The following is a 22146-nucleotide window of genomic DNA, read 5'->3' on the forward strand; positions in this document are numbered from 1 at the left end:
GCTCGTGTATTTTCTGTATACCAGGGAGCTAGTTTCTTATGACAGATGTTTTTAGTTTTTAGGGGTGCAACTGCATCTAGGGTATTGCGCAATGTTAAATTGAGTTCCTCGGTTAGGTGATTAACTGATTTTTGTGCTCTGACGTCCTTGGGTAGGCAGAGGGAGTCTGGAAGGGCATCAAGGAATCTTTGGGTTGTCTGAGAATTTATAGCACGACTTTTAATGCTCCTTGGTTGGGGTCTGAGCAGATTATTTGTTGCAATTGCAAACACAATAAAATGGTGGTCCGATAATCCAGGATTATGAGGAAAAACATTAAGATCCACAACATTTATTCCATGGGACAAAACTAGGTCCAGAGTATGACTGTGGCAGTGAGTAGGTCCAGAGAGATGTTGGACAAAACCCACTGAGTCGATGATGGCTCCGAAAGCCTTTTGGAGTGGGTCTGTGGGTCTTTTCCATGTGAATGTTAAAGTCACCAAAAATTAGAATATTATTTGCTATGACTACAAGATCCGATAGGAATTCAGGGAACTCAGTGAGGAACACTGCATATGGCCCAGGAGGCCTGTAAACAGTAGCTATAAAAAGTGATTGAGTAGGCTGCATAGATTTCATGACTAGAAGCTCAAAAGACGAATACGTCATTGTTTTTTTTTTGTAAATTGAAATTTGCTATCATAAATGTTAGCAACACCTCCGCCTTTGCCGGATGCACGGGGGGTATGGTCACTAGTGTAACCAGGGGGTGAGGCCTCATTTAACACACTAAATTCATCAGGCTTAAGCCATGTTTCAGTCAGGCCAATCACATCAAGATTATGATCAGTGATTAGTTCATTGACTCTAACTGCCTTGGAAGTGAGGCATTAGGTAACCCAATTTTGAGATGTGAGGTATCACAATCTCTTTCAATAAGGGCAGGAATGGAGGAGGTCTTTATACTAGTGAGATTACTAAAGCGAACACCGCCATCTTTAAATTTTGCCCAACCTAGATCGAGGCACAGACACGGTCTCAATGGGGAAAGCTGAGCTGACTACACTGACTGTGCTAGTGGCAGACTCCACTAAACTAGCAGGCTGGCTAACAGCCTGCTGCCTGGCCTGCACCCTATTTCATTGTGGAGCTAGAGGAGTTAGAGCCCTGTCTATGTTCGTAGATAAGATGAGAGCACCCCTCCAGCTAGGATGGAGTCCATCACTCCTCAACAGGCCAGGCTTGGTCCTGTTTTTGGGTGAGTCCCAGAAAGAGGGCCAATTATCTACAAATTCTATCTTTTGGGAGGGGCAGAAAACAGTTTTCATCCAGCGATTGAGTTGTGAGACTCTGCTGTAGAGCTCATCACTCCCCCTAACTGGGAGGGGGCCAGAAACAATTAATCGATGCCGACACATCTTTCTAGCTGATTTACACGCTGAAGCTATGTTGCGCTTGGTGACCTCTGACTGTGTCATCCTAACATCGTTGGTGCCGACGTGGATAACAATATCTCTATACTCTCTACACTCGGCAGTTTTAGCTTTAGCCAGCATCGTCTTTAGATTAGCCTTAACGTCGGTAGCCCTGCCCCCTGGTAAACAGTGTATGATCGCTGGATGATTCGTTTTAAGTCTAATACTGCGGGTAATGGAGTCGCCAATGACTAGGGTTTTCAATTTGTCAGAGCTAATGGTGGGAGCCTTCGGCGTCTCAGACCCCACAACGGGAGGAGCAGAGACCAGAGAAGTTTCGGGCTCCGACTCCGACTCGCTTAGTGGGGAGAACCGGTTGAAAGTTTCTGTCGGCTGAATAAGCGACACCGGTTGAGCATTCCTACAGCGTTTCCCTCCAGAAGCCATGAGAAAGTTGTCCGGCTGCGGGGACCGTGCGAGGGGGTTTATACTAACGTTACTATCTGTACTTACTGGTGGCACAGATGCTGTTTCATCCTTTCCTACACTGAAATTACCCTTGCCTAACGATTGCGTCTGAAGCTGGTCTTGCAGCACAGCTATCCTTGCCGTAAGGCGATCATTCTCCTGTATATTATGAGTACAGCGACTGCAATTAGAAGGCATCATGTTAATGTTACTTAGCTTCGGCTGTTTGAAGTCCTGATGAACCATGTCCAGATAAAACCTCCGGGGTGAAAAAGTTGAATGAAAAAAGTTGAGTGAGGGAAAAACTAAAAATATACGGGATGATGGTGTTGATGTGAGCCATGACCAGCCTTTCAAAGCACTTCATGGCTACAGACGTGAGTGCTACGTGTCGGTATTCATTTATGCAGGTTGCCTTCACTTTCTTGGGCACAGGGACTATGGTGGTCTGCTTGAAGGTATTACAGACTCGGTCAGTGAGAGGTTGATCCGCCCATGATCTGAGTACACATCCTGGTAATCCGTCTGGCCCCGCGGCCTTGTGAATGTTGACCTGTTTAAAGGTCTTGCTCACATCGGCTACGGAGAGTGTGATCGCACATTCGTCTGGAACACCTGGTTCTCTCATGCATGCTTCAGTGTTGCTTGCCTCGAAGTGAGCATAAAAGGCATTTAGCCCATCTGGTTGGCTCACGTCACTGGGCAGCTCACGGCTGGGTTTCCCTTTGTAGTCTGTAATAGTGTGCAAGCCCTGCCACATCCGACGAGCATCCGCGCCAGTGTAGTAGGATTTAATCTTAGTCCTGTATTGACGCTGTGCCTGTTTGATGGTTCTTCTGAGGGCATAGCAGAATTTCTTATAAGCGTCCGGAATAGTGTCCTGCTCCTTGAAAGCGACCTTTAGCTTGGTGCGGATGTTGCCTGTAACCCATGGCTTCTGGTTTGGATATGTACATACGGTCACTGTGGGGGCGACGTCGTAAATGCACTTATTGATGAAGCCGGTGACTGAGTTGGTGTACTCCTCAATGCCATTGGATGAATCCCGGAACATATTCCAGTCTGTGCTGCCAAAACAGTCATGTACCGTAGCATCTGCGTCATCTGATACTTCCTGCTTTAGATTTTGCTTGTAAGCAGGAATCAGGAGGATAGAATTATGGTCAGATTTTCCAAATGGAGGGCGGGGGAGAGCTTTGTATGAGTCTTTGTTTGTGGAGTGAAAGTGGTCTACTGTATTTTTTCCATCTGGTTGCACATGTGACATGCTGGTAGAAATTAGGTAAAAGTGATTTAAGTTTGCTTGCATTAAAGTCCCTGGCCACTAGGAGCGCCGCTTCTGAATGAGAATTTTCTTGTTTGCTTATGGCCTTATACAGCTTGTTGAGTTCGGTCTTAGTGCCAGCATCGGTTTGTGGTGGTAAATAGACTGCTACGAAAAATATATTTGAAAACTCTTGGTAGATGGTGTGGTCTACAGCTTACCTTAATATTAGACATCACGCACCAGCTGTTATTGACAAATAGACACACACCCCCACCCCTCATCTTACCAGATGTAGCTGTTCTGTCCTGCCGATGCACGGGAAACCCAGCCAACTGTATATTATCCATGTCGTTGTTCAGCCACGACTCTGTGAAACATAAGATATTACAGTTTTTAATTTCTCATTGGTAGGATAGTCTCGAACGGAGCTCATCCAGTTTATTCTCTCCAGTGATTGCATGTTGGCTAATAGAATGGACTGTAGAGGCGTGTTACCCACTCGCCGACATATTCTCACAAGGCACCCTGATCTACGCCCCCTGTATTTCCTTATTTTCTTCATGCGAATGACGGGGATTTGGGCCTTGTCTGGGGCGGGCCGCCCCCTTTGTCCAGTTCGAGGTGAGTAATCGCTGTTCTGACATCCAGAGGCTCTTTTCGGTCATAAGAGACGGGAGCATCAACATGATGTACAAAATAAGTTAGAAACAATGTGAAAAAACACACAAAATAGCTAAATTGGTTAGGCGCATGTAAAAAGGCAGCAATCCCCTCCGTCACCATTATTTTTTCTTGCACAGGAGGACAAGTTGACCAATAGAATAGGTTGACTTTTGTACTAAGGAGGATAGTAGATTGGCATAGGCTAGTGCTTTTGCTATTCTTTAGGCCTACTCATCTTGTGGACAGTTCTAATATCTTCAATATGCGCCTCGGAATTGGATAAGAGGGACACGCACAGTTACTTCCACAATGTGTCTCTTCATTCACTTGTAGCTTACCTGAAATGCCTGTCAGAAGGACCTGATCACGTGATGGCATTTTATCTATTTATTTAACCTTTATTTAACTAGGCAAGTCAGTTAAGAACAAGTTCTTATTTACAATGACAGCCTAGGAACAGTGGGTTAACTGCCTTTATCAGGGGCAGAACAACAGATTTTTACCTTGTCAGCTCGGGGATTCAATCTAGTAACCTTTCGGTTACTGGCCCAATACTCTAACCACTAGGCTACCTGCCACATTGGCTAATAAGAATTGAGATATCTGAGGGAGCCATTTGAGTGAGAGGTGCACTGCATCCGGGAGAAGGGAATTCTTTAACGGCCAAGGGATATGCCGCCGGGAAATTTGAGGCCTGTTGATATATTGTCAGGTGCTTGTTAAATTGTGAATGAGAGACTGATGAAGTGTGTGCAGCTTGCACTAGAAACCTAGAAATCATGCCTTTCATGCAACTTTTTTCAAATCATCATTAGAGTCCCATCAAGCAGCCTTAGTATTCAAAATCTAAACATATAGCCCAACGTTTGTATCATGTCTAAAGTTGCATAAATATCTCTAAATTAAGCTTGTAGGAGGACCAGTTTCTTTGTTAACCACTCAACAGAGAATAGCCGCACATGTGCGCACTTCCTTTCTATTTTATTAAGCTATGTTCAGAGGTAGTCTTCATACTATAAAATAATAAAAAATGATTGCCACTGTAGCCATATTACAAAGTAAATGCACAAGCTTCGTTTTAAATGCCTTCATGGACCAGCACCTGTGGTTTCTGGGAAGGGGCCTTTGTAGGGTCCACCACACAATGTATGCCTTTATGATGGTAGTGTTGAGCATCCCCCCAAAACACATACTTCCACCATTTTCTGCCTGTGCGTCCAACATTGTAATAGCTCCTCAGTTGGCCAAGATGGTCAAACCCGCCCATTTTCTTGTTGGGGTACGCGCAATGCCGTCGGGGGTACGCCAAATAATCACATTTTAATTTGTAATTTTTTATTACATGCTTAAAAAAAAATCTTCACATTTTCAAATGGGCCATTTATATTTTCCAACAGGGCTATACATTTGGGTGAGGTTTTTATTCTCGCCTGAGTAGCCTCGTTTCACTGCCAAAAATAAAATGAAACCATCTTGTGTTCAGCGAAATAACAACAGAATGTCAAATACAGGTAGCCTAGTCAAATAATTAACATCCAATCACATTAACCGTTACTCTCTTGCAGGAATTCCACTAACACTCCGTATGTAGCCAAACGTAGCTGCTGCTCATGTTGGTATCTGTACTGATGGCGCAAAAGCCATGAAAGGGAGACATAGTAGAGTGGTAATGCTTATGCAAGCAGTTGCTCCCGACACCACTGCTTCCGGTACACTGCAGCATCCCCCGAGAGGCTCTTGCTGCCATGGGAATGCCTGACAGCTTGAAAGACATTTTGGACACTACAATGAAAATGGTTAACTTTTAGCAGACGCTCTTATCCAGAGCGACTTACAAATTGGTGCATTCACCTTATGATATCCAGTGGAACAACCACTTTACAATAGTGCATCTAAATCTTTTAAGGGGGGGGTTAGAAGGATTACTTTATCCTATCCCAGGTATTCCTTAAAGAGGTGGGGTTTCAGGTGTCTACGGAAGGTGGTGATTGACTCCGCTGTCCTGGCGTCGTGAGGGAGCTTGTTCCACCATTGGGGTGCCAGAGCAGCGAACAGTTTTGACTGGGCTGAGCGGGAACTGTGCTTCCGCAGAGGTAGGGGGGCCAGCAGGACAGAGGTGGATGAACGCAGTGCCCTTGTTTGGGTGTAGGGCCTGATCAGAGCCTGAAGGTACGGAGGTGCCGTTCTCCTCACAGCTCCGTAGGCAAGCACCATGGTCTTGTAGCAGATGCGAGCTTCAACTGGAAGCCAGTGGAGTATGCGAAGAGCGGGGTGACGTGAGAGAACTTGGGAAGGTTGAACACCAGACGGGCTGCGGGGTTCTGGATGGGTTGTAGGGGTTTAATGGCACAGGCAGGGAGCCCCGCCAAGAGGGAGTTGCAGTAATCTAAACGGGAGATGACAAGTGCCTGGATTAGGACCTGCGCCGCTTCCTGTGTAAGGCAGGGTTGTACTCTGTGAATGTTGTATAGCATGAACCTACAGGATCGGGTCACCGCCTTGATGTTAGCGGAGAACGACAGGGTGTTGTCCAGGGTCACGCCGAGGCTCTTAGCACTCTGGGAGGAGGACACAATGGAGTTGTCCACCGTGATGGCGAGATCATGGAAAGGGCAGTCCTTCCCCGGGAGGAAGAGCAGCTCCATCTTGCCGAGGTTCAGCTTGAGGTGGTGATCCGTCATCCACACTGATATGTCTGCCAGACATGCAGAGATGTGATTCGCCACCTGGTTATCAGAAGGGGGAAAGGAGAAGATTAATTGTGTGTCGTCTGCGTAGCAATGATAGGAGAGACCATGTGAGGATATGACAGAGCCAAGTGACTTGGTGTATAGCGAGAATAGGAGAGGGCCTAGAACTGAGCCCTGGGGGACACCAGTGGTGAGAGCACGTGGTGCGGAGACGGATTCTCGCCACGCCACCTGGTAGGAGCGACCTGTCAGGTAGGACGCAATCCAAGAGTGAGCCGCGCTGGAGATACCCAACTCGGAGAGGGTGGAGATGAGGATCTGATGGTTCACAGTATCAAAGGCAGCAGATAGGTCTAGAAGGATGAGAGCAGAGGAGAGAGAGTTAGCTTTAGCAGTGCGGAGAGCCTCCGTGACACAGAGAAGAGCAGACTCAGTTGAATGACCCGCCTTGAAACCTGACTGATTTGGATCAAGAAGGTCGTTCTGAGAGAGATAGCAAGAAAGCTGGCCAAGGACGGCACGCTCAAGAGTTTTGGAGAGGAAAGAAAGAAGGGATACTGGTCTGTAGTTGTTGACATCGGAGGGATCGAGTCTAGGTTTTTTGAGAAGGGGTGCAACTCTCGCTCTCTTGAAGATGGAAGGGACGTAGCCAGTGGTCAAGGATGAGTTGATGAGCCAGGTGAGGTAAGGGAGAAGGTCTCTGGAAATGGTCTGGAGAAGAGAGGAGGGATTAGGGTCAAGCGGGCAGGTTGTTGGGCGGCCGGCCGTCACAAGACGCAAGATTTAATCTGGAGAGAAAGAGGTCAAAGCATAGGGTAGGGCAATGTGAGCAGGACCAGCAGTGTCGTTTGACTTAACAAACGAGGATCGGATGTCGTCGACCTTCTTTTCAAAATGGTTGACGAAGTCATCCGCAGAGAGGGAGGAGGGGGGAGGGGGAGGAGGATTCAGGAGGGAGGAGGTGGCAAAGAGCTTCCTAGGGTTAGAGGTAGATGCTCGGAAGTTAGAGTGGTAGAAAGTGGCTTTAGCAGCAGAAACAGAGGAGGGAAATGTAGAGAGGAGGGAGTGAAAAGATGCCAGGTCCGCAGGGAGGCTAGTTTTCCTCCATTTCCGCTCGGCTGCCCGGAGCCCTGTTCTGTGAGCTCGCAATGAGTCGTCAAGCCACGGAGCAGGAGGGGAGGACCGAGCTGGTCGGGAGGATAGGGGACATAGAGAGTCAAAGGATGCAGAAAGGGAGGAGAGGAGGGTTGAGGAGGCAGAATCGGGAGATTGGTTGGAGAAGGATTGAGCAGAGGGAAGAGATGATAGGATGGAAGAGGAGAGAGTAGCAGGAGAGAGAGAGCGAAGGTTGCGACGGCGCAATACCATCTGAGTAGGGGCAGAGTGAGTAGTGTTGGAGGAGAGCGAGAGGGAAAAGGATACAAGGTAATGAGTGGAGACTTGGAGGGGAGTTGCAGTGAGATTAGTAGAAGAACAGCATCTAGTGAAGATGAGGTCAAGCGTATTGCCTGCCTTGTGAGTAGGGGGGGACAGTGAGAGGGTGAGGTCAAAAGAGGAGAGGAGTGGAAAGAAGGAGGCAGAGAGAAATGAGTCAAAGGTAGACGTAGGGAGGTTAAAGTCACCCAGAACTGTGAGGGGTGAGCCATCCTCAGGAAAGGAACTTATCAAGGCGTCAAGCTCATTGATAAACTCTCCAAGGGAACCTGGAGGGCGATAAATGGTAAGGATTTAAGCTTGAATGGGCTAGTGATTGTGACAGCATGGAATTCAAAGGAGGAGATAGACAGATGGGTCAGGGGAGAAAGAGAGAATGTCCACTTGGGAGAGATGAGGATTCCAGTGCCACCACCCCGCTGACCAGATGCTCTCTGGGTGTGCGAGAACACGTGGTCAGACGAGGAGAGAGCAGTAGGAGTAGCAGTGTTTTCTGTGGTAATCCATGTTTCCGTCAGTGCCAAGAAGTCGAGGGACTGGAGGGTAGCATAGGCTGAGATGAACTCTGCCTTGTTGGCCGCAGACCGGCAGTTCCAGAGGCTGCCGGAGACCTGGAACTCCACGTGGGTCGTGCGAGCTGGGACCACTAGGTTAGAGTGGCAGCGGCCACGCAATGTGAAGCGTTTGTATGGCCTGTGCAGAGACACTTCATGAGCGCAGCCCTAATTTACCGCAACACACAACTTTTCTTGCCTGACAGACTAACTAGTTAGCTAGCTAGCTATAGCAAGCATCTTGAGTGGTTTCCATATGTATTTCTTTGGTAGAAACAAGACAAACCAACCAACTAGTTAGCTGACTATATAAAGCTAAACACTGCAACTATTTCCATGAGCTCCACTGCTGATGTTCTTGCCTGTACCAACCAAGTTATTGTGGCTTGACTTGCTAATCTGAGAGCTATTCCCCAAATTTCACAGCATCAAACATCAACAACACCAAACATATAGCTGCTGTTTACTTATTTCACTCACCTCAACATCATCGCTTTTCAAAGTGCATGGATGTGTCCAAATCCGTATCACCAACCAATAGATACAGCATCTTTCACAGTAAAAAGTATCGTCCCTCTTGGCGCAATCATTTTCAGTAATTAAGTAAAAAAATATATAAAAAAGGTCAAATGACAGCATACCATGTTTCCTGTTTCTGGTTGATGACAACAGCCACGTGGATACGGCAACAGGTTGTTAGCAAGTTCATTTGCTATATTGACACAGATATTATTGTTATAAATCAAGGCCATTCGCGGCCGCTATAGTAATTTAAAGAAATGCCGTTGACGGCCGCTATGGGTTCTAAAGGGTTAAGTAACAGTAAATGACCGTGTGACCGGCAGTTATTTGCTTGTCATTCACCGGCTGCCAAAATGTCATGACTGCCACAGCCCTACACCTGATCAACATGAAGTTCTAACGGGAAGTCCTATAGAGTGAGCAAAAAAGCTACTGAGGCAGACTGTTAACAGAACTGATGACATGGCTTCTCCACTCCTTCAATAAAGGGTTAACCACACCTACCTCTCCTCATGGCAGTGTGCGTGCATGCATTCGAGCATGCATGAAAGAGAGATTGGAGTGGCGAATAGAGGAAAAACAGTGGCTGTTTATTCTCTAGGGTCTCTGACACAATGTTTTGTGCTTGGGCTATTTTTAGGCCTGAGATTTAAGCCCTGCTGTAGCTGTGAATAAAGACGCTGAGAAAGAGGATATGATGTCAGCATATGCTCTACATCCTGTTTTCACTGTATCACAATATCAGTGGGTCAGACGTTTACATACACTAAGTTGACTGTGCCTTTAAACAGCTTGGAAAATTCCAGAAAATGATGTCATGGCTTTAGAAGCTTCTGATAGGCTAATTAATGATGACATCATTTGAGTCAATTAGAGGTGTACCTGTGGATGTATTTCAAGGCCAACCTTCAAACTCAGTGCCTCTTTGCTTGACATCATGGGAAAATCTACAGAAATCAGCCAAGACCTCAGAAAAAAAATTGTAGACCTCCACAAGTCTGGTTCATCCTTGTGAGCAATTTCCAAACAACTGAAGGTACCACGTTCATCTGTGCAAACAATAGTATGATCATTCTTGTGTGTGTAGGTGGCAGGGAAGTCAGGCGCAGGAGAAACCAACTTGGTGTAACTGGAGTATTTTAATAAAGATAAAACAAACTCCAAAAACCAACGTACATAAAAAATAACATGTGTGAAATAACCCGTCGCGCACCAATACAAAAGACACGAGCACATAACAACAAACAATCTCTGACAAGGACATGAGGGGAAACAGAGGGTTAAATACACAACATGTAATGAATGTGATTGGAACCAGGTGTGTAGGAAGACAAGACAAAACCAAATGAAAATGAAAAATGGATCAATGATGGCTAGAAGACCAGTGACGTCAACCGCCGAACACCACCCAAACAAGGAGGGGCATTGACTTTGGCAGAAGTCGTGACAAGTACGTAAGTATAAACACCATGGGACCACAGTCGTCATACCGCTCAGGAAGGAGACGCGTTCTGTCTCCTAGAGATGTACTTTTGTGCAAAAAGTTCAAATCAAACCCAGAACAACAGCAAAGGACCCTTTGAAGATGATGGAGGAAACAGGTGCAAAAGTCTCTATATCCACAGTAAAACGAGTCTTATATTGACATAACCTGAAAGGCCGTTCAGCAAGGAAGAAGCCACTGCTCCAAAACCGCCATAAAAAAGCCAGCCTACGGTTTGCAACTGCACCTGGGGACAAAGATCGTAATTTTTGGAGAAATGTCCTCTGGTCTGATGAAACAACAATAGAACTGTTTGGCCATAATGACTGTCGTTATGTTTGGAGGAAAAAGGGGGAGGCTTGCAAGCCGAAGAACACCATCCCAACCGTGAAGCACGGAGCTGGCAGCATCATGTTGTGGGGGGTGCTTTGCTGCAGGAGGGAGTGGTGCACTTCACAAAATAGATGGCATCATGAGGTAGAAAAATTATGTGGATATATTGAAGCAACATCTCAAGACATCAGTCAGGAAGTTAAAGCTTGGTTGCAAATATGTCTTCCAAATGGACAATGACTCAGTTACACCAGCTCTGTCAGGAGGAATGGGCCAAAATTCCCCCAACTTATTATGGGAAGCTTGTGGAAGGCTACCCAAAACGTTTGACCCAAGTTAAACAATTTAAAGGCAAATACTAATTATTCTTAAAATAAAGGGTTGATCCTAACTGACCTAAAGAATGGAATTTTTACTTGGATTAAATGTCAGGAATTGTGAAAAACTGAGTTCAAATGTATTTGGCTAAGGTGTATGTAAACTTCTGACTTGAACTGTATGTACCATTTGGTTCCAATTCTGATTAATTCTGTGTGGTAGTATATAAAGTACCAACACGTGCTTTTTACCACACTACCTCTCAGTACCAGGGCAGGCAAACAGTAGCTAGACCAGGACTTTATATACTGTATTGAGTGTTCCCCAGTACCCCTGCTGTGTTTCTGCTGAGAGAAGAGAAGAGAGAGAACATTGCTCTGTGGTGGGTGGATGTTCTGGGTAGAACTAGCCTAATTTGCCTCCAGAGAAAACACACACAGCATAAGTGTGTGAGTGTGTTTGATCTTAAGGGTTTTAAATAGTAGTTTATCCTCCTAACAGCTCTGATTCCCTGACGTGCTCCAATCACTTACATTTACTCCGTCTCTAGGCTCCGTCTCTAGGCTCCCGGCTGTGAGCGCTAGGAAACAACAAACAACTACAACTGGAAAGTGTGTTTGGAAGTGTGAGAGTGTGTATGTGCTGCCACTGTTGGGTATTTTTCACTCTTTTGGTTGCTAGCAGGAAGGAAGTAGGCCAATAAGGTGGTAAACCCACCACAGATATTTGGTAAGAAACTCATTAAGTGTTGACCTGGGGTGCTGTTGGATTTTGGGATGTTGGAGGAGGTCAGGGGAGGTTCATGGGACTGTGAGGCTAGGGCCAGTGCCAGCAATCGTTTGTCTGTCTGTCTGTCTGTCTGTCTCTTGTCTGTCCGTTTGTCTGTCTGTCTGTGCAGGGTTTGGGAGTAACGTGTTACATGTAACGGATTACAAAAAAACAGTAATTGTAATCCGTTACGTTACCAGCAAAAATATTGTAATCAGATTACCGATTCTTTTGAAAAAGTATATGATTACTTCGAGGATTACATTTAAATTCAGAAAGGATGTTTGCGAAAAAAATATTTAGACACTTTTCTGTTTTCTCAATCACATTCAAATCAGCATTGAAAAAAGGCGCAAGTTTAAATTTGTTCGACCTGAGCGAGTCTGACCAGAAGTCAGAGACCAATATGATGACACACTAAATGTGTTTGATGGTTTGTGGGAAAAGATGATTTTGTAGGCTACAGTCCAAGCTATGTCTTCCAATGGTGCGGCTGCTGTCGGCATCCAAAGTTATCCAAAGATAATTGAATGAACGCTTGGAGGTAAGGATGACAATAGTGGTGTAGTCTTCAGCGATACGGATATCACTTATTATTGATATCTACATAGCTCATTGATGTGAATCACACTGCTGCTCTCTCATTTAGCTATTTGCTGCTTACGGATTGTGGCTGTTGTTTTATGGCTGTTCACAAATCTAAATGTGTATTTGAACCCAATAATGGTTGAATTCAAGAAGTTTAAACTACCTGTCAATCATTATTTTTTAAACCAGTGGACAGCCAGTGAAAAATGCCCTCTTGCAACAGCTGCATAGTGCGGATCCAAGCCTATGGAATAAAACTGGGGCTTTTATTGCTCAATGTAATTCATGCTGAAAATCCATAGGCCTAATGGACACATGCTCAAACTTGCACACTTTTGATAGACTTAAAGGGGCAATCTGTAGTTACTACATCCATTTTTTGATGTATAAATTATACATACAGTACCAGTCAAAAGTTTGGACACACCTACTCATTGAAGGGTTTTTCTTTATTTTTGTAGAGTAATAGAGAAGACATCAAAACTATGAAATAACACAAGGAATAATGTAGTAACCAAAAAAGTGTTCAACAAATCAAAATATATTTGAGATTCTTCAAAGTCGCCAGCCTTTGCCTTGATGATAGCTTTGCACACTCTTGGCAAAGCATGCAATTCCATGAGCGCAGCATTTATTTTTAAACTCGAATCAATGAGCCCAAGCGGTTCTCCATGACAACAAAATCATAAACAACAGAGTAGGGCTGGCTAATAAGTCCTTAGTTTTGGGGCCATGCTCAGGTAAAACAATTTGGCTAGTCCATACTTCCATATTTCCAAGTCTTATTCTTGAAGATCAAGGGGAATAACATTTATTGGAGTAGTAGAAAGCGAAGGGTTAGAAGACGCCTACATAACCAACCCGTAAAGTAACATTTTACATCCATATATGGCCGGCTATGTACACTTTAACATTGATTTATCCTGAGGCACCTTATCCAAGGCAGCAGCAACTCTTCCTGGGGTCCAGGACAATTAAGGCAGTTAAATACAATTAAGTGTGTGACCTCAGGCCACTATTCTACTACCATTTACACTATATATACAAAAGAATGTGGACATACTAGTGGATTTGGCTATTTCTGCCACACCTGTTGCTGACAGGTGTATAAAATCGAGCACACAGCCATGCAATCTCCATTGACAAACATTGGCAGTAGAATGGCCTTACTGAAGAGCCCAGCGACTTTCAACGTGGCACCTTCATATGATGCCACCTTTCCAAGAAGTCAGTTTATCAATTTGATGCCCTTCTAGGGCTGCTATGGTCAACTGTAAGTGCTGTTATTGTGAAGTGAAAACGTCAAGGTGCAACAACGGCTCAGCCGTGAAGTGGTAGGCCACACAAGCTCACGGTACGGGACTGCCAAGTGCTGAAACGCGTAACGCGTAAAAATCGCCAGTCCTTCGTTGCAACACTCACTACCGAGTTCCAAACTGCCTCTGGAAGCAAAGTCAGCACAAGAACTGTTTGTCGGGAGCTTCATGAAATGGGTTTCCATGGCCGAGCAGTCGCACACAAGCCTAATATCATGGCTCGCCGCCATTGGACTCTGGAGCAGTGGAAACGCGTTCTCTGGAGTGATGAATCCTGCTTCACCATCATGCAGTCCGACGGACGAATCTGGGTTTGTCGAATGCCAGGAGAACGCTACCTGCCCGAATGCATAGTGGCAACTGTAAAGTACAACGACATTTTAGACGATTCTGTGCTTCTAACTTTGTGTCAACAGTTTGTGGAAGGCCCTTTCCTGTTTCAGCATGACAATGCCCCTGTGCACAAAGCGAGGTCCATACAGAAATAGTTTGTTGAGATTGATGTGGAAACTTGACTGGCCTGCACAGAGCCTTGACCTCAAACCCATTGAACACCTTTGGGATGAATTGAAACGCCAACTGAGAGGCAGGCCTAATCGCCAAACGTCAGTATCCGACCTCACTAATGCTCTTGTGGTTGAATGGAAGCACGTCCCCGCAGCAATGTTCCAACATCTAGTAGAAAGCCTTCCCAGAAGAGTGGAGGCTGTATGGCAGCAAAGGGGGAACAAACTCCATATTAATGCCCATGATTTAGGAATGAGATGTTCGACGAGCAGGTGTCCACATACTTTTGGTAATGTAGTGTAGTTACAACACCTCGTGCAGTGTGTATGTGTGTGTGATAGTGATCATAGGTCCTCTACTGGGGACAGCTCCTAATCTAGGCCAACAGCTGCTTCCCTGGCTTCTCATTTACATTTCCACTTTGAAGCATTTTTTTCTGCAGAGGAATATTTGACACATTAAGTGCTTACCTGTGAAGCTAACCCACCCACACACACACACTTTCATGAGCAGATGTATGCACTCACGTACACATGCACACATGCGAATATCTGTCTGTGCATGCACACGCACACACACACACACGCCCCACGTTGGGAAATGGTTTGGGAGGCAGGTAGCCTAGCGGTAAGACCGTTGGGCCAGTAACCTAAAGGTCACTAATTTGAATCTCTGAGGGTATCTCAGGGGTAGTTAGGATATGCAAAAAAACTAATTGCACGTATATAAAACACACTTGTGTAAATTGGGCAAATATAAGCACCAATCAAATTATTATAATTATAATACACACTCCCCTATCAATGTCAGCTTCAGGCTTCTGACTGTTCCTAGTGTACGCTGTGTTATGTATTCAAATAGATGCAGGGAAATCACTGCTTATTTGCTAGTGTAAGCAACACTTAGGGGTTGCTTTGAGCTTTTTGGCCCCCCACAAGGGAAATAGCCTAATGCAGGGGTTCAGATTCAGAACAGACCTTCACTGACGCTGTGTCTATTGGCTGCCATGGAGGGATTCAGGAACATAATGAATATTGTTGATGTGGTGTGTGTTGTTTTGCGTGTGGATCGGTGTGTGTGTGTGTGTGTGTGTGTGTGTGTGTGTGTGTGTCTTTACCTTGGTATGTGTGTTTGTCTGTGTGTGTGTGTTTACTCTTTATATGTGTGTTTGTCTTTGTGTGTGTCTTTACCTTGGTATGTGTGTGTGTGTGTGTTAACTCTTTGTATGTGTGTTTGTCTGTGTGTGTGTGTGTCTTTGCCTTGGTATGTGTGTTTGTCTGTGTGTGTTTACTCTTTGAAATCTTCATAGATGCACAGTGCTGTTGATCAAAGAGTCACTTCTTTCTATGCTCCCTTCTATCTTCCCCTCACAATGAGGCTATGCCTCAGAGGACCCTAACAAAGGAGAGCCAAAACACACACAGGCACACACACACACACACACACACACACACACACAGGTGCAGCAAGGCAGAGCAGATATCTGTGGACTAGCCAGAGGTCTTTGTCCCCGTCTCTGGCTGGACCAATGGGAGTGCAGGAGGAAGCAGGTCAATAGGGGCAGAAAGGGGAAAGAGGACCAGGGTCTCTCTGCTCAAAGGGGATGTATTTAGTAAACGCAGACTCATATGTACGCTCACACACACACAAACACGCTCCATGTGTATGACAGATGATGAATGACCGTGGTCACTCGTCACCTCTTCTGCCTCTCCTTCTGAACACCTGTTCTGCCACATGCTCACTGGAAGTTTGATCTGGTCCTGCATGAATAACCAAGATGGCTGAGGGCTCTGAATGCTACAAATTTACTGCCTAACATCGACAACACATTACATTTACATTTTAGTCATTTAGCAGACGCTCTTATCCTGAGCGACTTACAGCTAGTGCATTAATTTCAAAATATCTAGGTGGGACAACCACATATCTCAGTCATAGTAAATACTTTTTCCCTCAATAAAGTAGGTATCAGCAAAGTCAGTGCTAGTAGGGACAAAAAATGGGGTGGGTGCTGTGTGATTATTTAAGATACTCTTTGAAGAGATAGAGTTTCAGACATTTTCAGGAAAATAGGCACAGTCTCTGCTGTCCTAGTGTCAGGGGAAGCTTGTTCCACCATTGGGGTGCCAGGACAGAGAAGAGCTTGGACTGGGCTGAGCGCGAGCTGCCCTCCTTTAGGGGAGTGTTGCTTAGGGCCAAGAGGCCAGAGGTGGCAGAACAGAGTACTCGGGTTGGGGTGTAGGGTTTGAGCATAGCCTTCAGGTAGGGAAGGGCAGTTTCCCTTGCTGCTCAGTATGCAAGTACCATGGTGTTGTAGTGGAATGCGAGTAGATGTGACGACACACATGCTGAAGTAACAGTGCTTTAAGGAGTTATTTTGACCATTGATACCCAGGTATTGGGTTTTTAAGTACCTAGCTCCACATAGAGAGTCAGTGTAGTGTTGTGTTGATAATTGCTTTCAAAGTAGTGCCTTGCCTTTATTTCTGCCCCTGCCCAAGGACATTCATATGTAGTCCTGTCATTGGTAGACAATCAATTTAGCTCAAAGCCAAAGTGTGACCATGGCAATTAATACTCAATAATGGTAATTTCTAGTTAATAGAGGCCTAGGGTCACAGTTAAAATGTATAAGTGATTTATGGCTAAATGGAATGCTATTTGTCACTATGCGTGTGTAGGCTGTGTGTGTGTGTGTGTGTGTGTTTGTGTGCCTGCATGTGTGCCTGATCTAGTGTGACTGAACATACAACCGATATGGACAGGGACATATCTCAGCCCTAACAGAATAACACCTTTATTATGACGAGAGAGGGAGACAGAGATGAGAGACAGAGATGAGAGACAGAGATGAAAGACAGAGATGAGAGACAGAGCTGAGTGAGTGAGTGCGTGAGAAGGGGTGAGTGAGTGAGTGAAAGTGAGAAGGGGTGAGTGAGTGAGTGAGTGAGTGAGTGAGTGAGTGAGTAAGAGAGAGGGGGTGAGCGCGGGAGTAAGAGAGAGGGGGTGAGCGAGGGAGTAAGAGAGAGGGAGTGAGTGAGTGAGTGAGTGAGTGAGTGAGTGAGTGAGTGAGTGAGTGAGTGAGTGAGTGAAAGAAGGATAGACAGGTGGAGCTAGATTGACATACAAGAAGACAGAGAGAAGGAAATACATGTGATGTATGAGGAACAGACAGAAAAGCCAAAAAGGATGACATCTCTCTCTTACTCCCAGGCAGATACACAGTGCTATGTTGACAGTCACTAAAGCAGAGGATGATGGGTAACAGGAAGTGGCGCCCAGAGGCTGGGGCCATCCATGCTGTAACAGACATGGAGAGATATCTGAGAATAACATCACTCTCATACATCCACTTCATTTATGCCCCAACCACACATCTGAGCCTTTCACTATGGGTCTTCACACCTTTGTGTGTCAGAGGGCACTGTGTCAGAGGGCACTGTGTGTGTCTGTGTGTGTGTGTTCTTCTTACTCAGTGTATCGAACATAATTAAGAGGGCATTATAAGCTAATTAAACCAGCAGACCCTCTCATTGTAAGTGATGCTGCTAAATTACAGAACACTTGAATTAGTTGGTTGTTTTCCACCTAATGACTGTCATTACTACAATGCCTCACTGCTATGGCCACACACACACACACACACACACACACACACACACACACACACACACACACACACACAGTGCTCTGGATATACTGTGGGAATCAAGAGTCCCCATTGTCTTGTACCGTAACAATGAAGTCATTTAACAGACACACTATTACAACAATATTCTTTTCAATATGTTCTATTATATTATTTGCTGGAATTATTGTCAGGATGTTGTGCTTGTCCTTGGTCATATAAATAATGTATCATATTTATTGATGTTGTTTGCAGCTCTCATATCTGCTGGCTGCTGCACCAACACCTGTAAGAGTGTGAAGCTTTGGGACAGGTAAGACATACATACACAGGTATGCACACCAGTGGAGGCTGATGGGAGGAGCTATAGGCGGACGGGCTCATTGTAATGGCTAGAATGGGATGAATGGTATCAAACACATCAAACATATGGAAACCACGTTTGACTCCGTTCCATTTATTCCATTCCCGCCATTTGAATGAGCCCGTCCTCCTATAGCTCATCCCACCAGCCTCCACTGATGCACACACACAAACACACGCTCGCTCACAGGCATACTGCACAAATATTTTCGGGAAAGAGATTGATGACAATGGACTCTTTCATGTGTCTTGAGTGTGTGTGTGTGCGTACGTGTAGTCGTCTACTGTATGCTTGCGTGTCTGCACGTGTGTCTCTGTGTGTGTGCATGTATTTGGGCTCCCTCTGCTCCGTCCCCAGTCTTAATGTGCTGCCTGTAGGGTGAGTGATGGGCTGGGTTAATATTTAATGATGAAGCACTTTTAATGGCCGAATATATCAGCCCTCAGGTTACCTAGAGAGGTTTGCTCTCCTCATTCTGCTGAGCACAGGCTCACTGTCACGGCCGTCGTATGAATTGGACCAAAACGCAGCGGGAATGTGTATGCTCATTATCTTCTTTTATTGAAGAAACGAAACAAAAAAACACACGAACAAAAAGAACGACGAAAAACAGTCCTGTCAGGCACACAGCTAAACAAGGAACAACTACCCACAAATCCCATAGAAAAAACACCACTACTAAATAGGACCTTCAATTAGAGACAACGAGGAACAGCTGCCTCCAATTGAAGGTCAAAACAATAAACTAGACATAGAAATAGAAAAACTAGAAAATAGAACATAGAAATACAAAACATAGAACACAACCCAAAAACCCCGACAACACAAAACAAACACACCCCTGCCACGTCCTGACCAAACTACAATAACAAATAACCTCTTTTACTGGTCAGGACGTGACACTCACAAACACACGAACACACGCATGGACACTGGCACGCACACATGCATACACAGTAATGGTAATACCCATTTTCCATTCTTGTCTTTCAGCTTTGATGCCTCCTGACCACCACAAGCCTCAGTCATGCTGCTGTGACCAGAGTCTCTAAAGGGAGGGGGGAGAGAGAAAAACAGTATAAAGACAGGTGCAGTAGAGAAAGATCAAGATAAATAAAGAGAGAGAAAGAAAGACGGACAGAAAGATACAAAAAAGAATGAAAGACAATGTCTTGATGAGGGTGACTCTCTGACTTCAGCCATGATCTTTCTTGACTTCAAAAATAGGAAACATGATGGTTTTAGAGGCAAAGCCAAACACTCCATGATTGCCAAATGAATATTGCTGTCAGTGAGATATGATAATCTTTCTGTTGCCAACAGAATAGTCCTACCTCATTTGAGAAAGAAACCTTATGAAAGAGAAAGGAACAATACTTGTCGGCCATGGGCCCTTTACAGACCAACACATGCTTCCCATAATACAGTGCAATACTCTGTTCCCCTTTCAACTTTGTGTGAAGTTCCAACCAGTGTTACAGTACATAAACCTTGTGTCAAAGTTGAACTGAGAAGATTGCATCATATTGGCCCCATATTATACATTTAGAAATTCCCAAACGTTGAAATACCTGCTCATATGACAATGGCTGTGGAGAAAACATATCAACATCCTATCCTCAATTCATGTGATATGTGCAGGGCCACACACACACACACATTTCATTATTACTAATGGACTGCTGTATAACCTTGCCTCCCTGTGACTTGATGCATTTGTGGTGATAGAACTAAGATAGAAATAAGATAAGTCAAGAGTAGTGTATATCTTCTTAGTTTTCTATATATATATATATCTATATAAAACAATGACAGTTATTATTTTTGATGTACTGGTATTATTATATCTATAAATATCATATCAGGAGATGTATGCATAAGATAATAAAGTGTCTATGTAAAATACCTCATCTAGAGAGTCTTCTGTTTGGTCCCACACACACACTGGCACTATGTTTGTGTTTGTGTGTAGGAGTGCATGGATTCATGTTAAGGATAAAGCGAGCGACTATTTCACCTCAGCAGAAGGAACCACAACAGAGGTATTCAGCACTTATGCACTTAACCCATCGATCTAGGACTAACACAGCTACACAGAGCAGATAGGAGCTTATGATGATCAATCTCACCTCTCCGCTTGATTGAGGATGATATGATTTTCAGAGGCTTATCTGATCAATATCTCTCTATGGTCAACTTGTTTTTGTGTGTGTTTTCATAACACACTATATGATACAGCCCTGCTGCCATGGGTAATGGTCTCACATTATTTATTTACTCAGATGGCATCGGATCAAATAAATTTGAATAAAAACCACCCACCCACTCACTCACAGTTATAAACACACATACACCTCTACACTCTCCAACCCAACACACACACAAATACACACACAAAGGACATCACACAAATTATTATTTTTTTATTTCATCACACACATAGGCGAGGGGAGTGGTGTGGTATGCTTATTGCCACTATCTCTGTCAGCAGGGCCGAACTGCCTGCCTACTGCAATGGTCCTACTGCAATGCACCAGTAGTGGGCCCTAATGGGATTGCCTTCACTACTGCCTGCATGCTGTGTCTCTGTGTCAGCCTACCTGACTACCGTACACACCGTGTCTATCTGTCTATCCTTCTGTACTTACATAGACATCAACAGGCTGGGAGGCTGAATAGGATGGCATAGATTTCTTAACTGCACTATTGTTCAGAGAAAATAAGACAATTTCTAAAGACTGCGATTGTCTACTTTGCAACATGCCTTCGCTAGCACTTTAATACCTGGTTTGTATGAGTGCGTGAGTGACTGTGTGTCTGTGTGTGTGTGTGTGTGTGTGTGTGTGTGTGTGTGTGTGTGTGTGTGTGTGTGTGTGTGTGTGTGTGTGTGTGTGTGTGTGTGTGTGTTTTTGTGCATCAGTGTGTGTGTGTGTGTGTGCATGTGTGGAGATGCCTGGGGATTTCCCGTTATAGGAGAACTACCTGTGTTCTACACATTCTACATTTGATCCAGCATAACAGTCACACTATTCTCAGAGCCTATAGATTTGGGAATTACATTGAAAAGTCCTGGATTTCGAGTGGATTGTTCCCCTTAACTGTTACTCTCTGTCTGTGTATAAATCAGCGGTTCTCACTAGGGATTGACTCAAGCTTCTTTTCCTTTAGCTCTGTTTTATTTCTCCATCAGCTATGTGGCACACTGGAAGTCTACTTGGGGTGCGTTCAAAGTTTGCTACGTTGCGTGATGGTTTGTACTGAAGGATACATTTCCCCAAAATGGTGCACGATGTTCTTCAACAGTATTTGAGGTACACTCTTAGAAAAAAGGGTTCCAAAAGGGTTCTTCTGCTGTCCCCATATGAGAACCCTTTTTGGTTCTAGGTAGAACCAAAAAGGGTTCTTCAAAGGGTTTCTCCTTTTGGGACAGCCACAGAACACTTTTAGGTTCTAGATAGCACCTTTTTTTTCTAAGAGTGTATGTTTGCACCCGTTTGGTGGATGTGGGCAATTTGTGGCCTGATCAACATGGGTGTGACCATTTGAAATAGCAAATTTAGCAAAGTGCAGCACACCATACACAATCGCCCTCTGGGCCACCATAATCAGAACGTCTTTCAACTGGTCATTCACTAGGCCTACAGGACCGTTTTGTTTCTGTCTAATTAAGCATTTCACACCGTTCAGTCATACTGAACGCGCCGCTGGCCTATGTCTTAGAGGGGCTGCTTGCACAAATATAATGCAAGACCCCAGCGCATATGTATTGGATTTGACCACTTACAGTAGCTATCACAATGCGAGGATAACCAATTTGATCTAATGGATTCTGGGTTAAGTTTG

At 44.8% G+C, this 22146-nt stretch overlaps 1 protein-coding gene across 1 annotated transcript in view; it reads left to right on the forward strand.

Moving 5' to 3' along the window:
- The window catches only part of LOC115153200 (coiled-coil domain-containing protein 85A-like), a 69630-nt gene extending 49422 nt beyond the window's left edge, over positions 1–20208 (forward strand). Inside the window, exons 3-4 of the mRNA XM_029698392.1 lie at positions 18195–18252; positions 19297–20208. Coding sequence (XP_029554252.1) covers positions 18195–18252; positions 19297–19312 — 74 coding nt within the window. The 3' untranslated portion in view covers positions 19313–20208. The remainder of the gene's footprint in view (positions 1–18194; positions 18253–19296) is intronic.
- Positions 20209–22146: the final 1938 nt, after the last annotated feature.

The sequence above is a fragment of the Salmo trutta genome, chromosome 18, assembly GCF_901001165.1.
Source record: "Salmo trutta chromosome 18, fSalTru1.1, whole genome shotgun sequence".
NCBI classification, from domain to species: Eukaryota; Metazoa; Chordata; class Actinopteri; order Salmoniformes; family Salmonidae; genus Salmo; species Salmo trutta.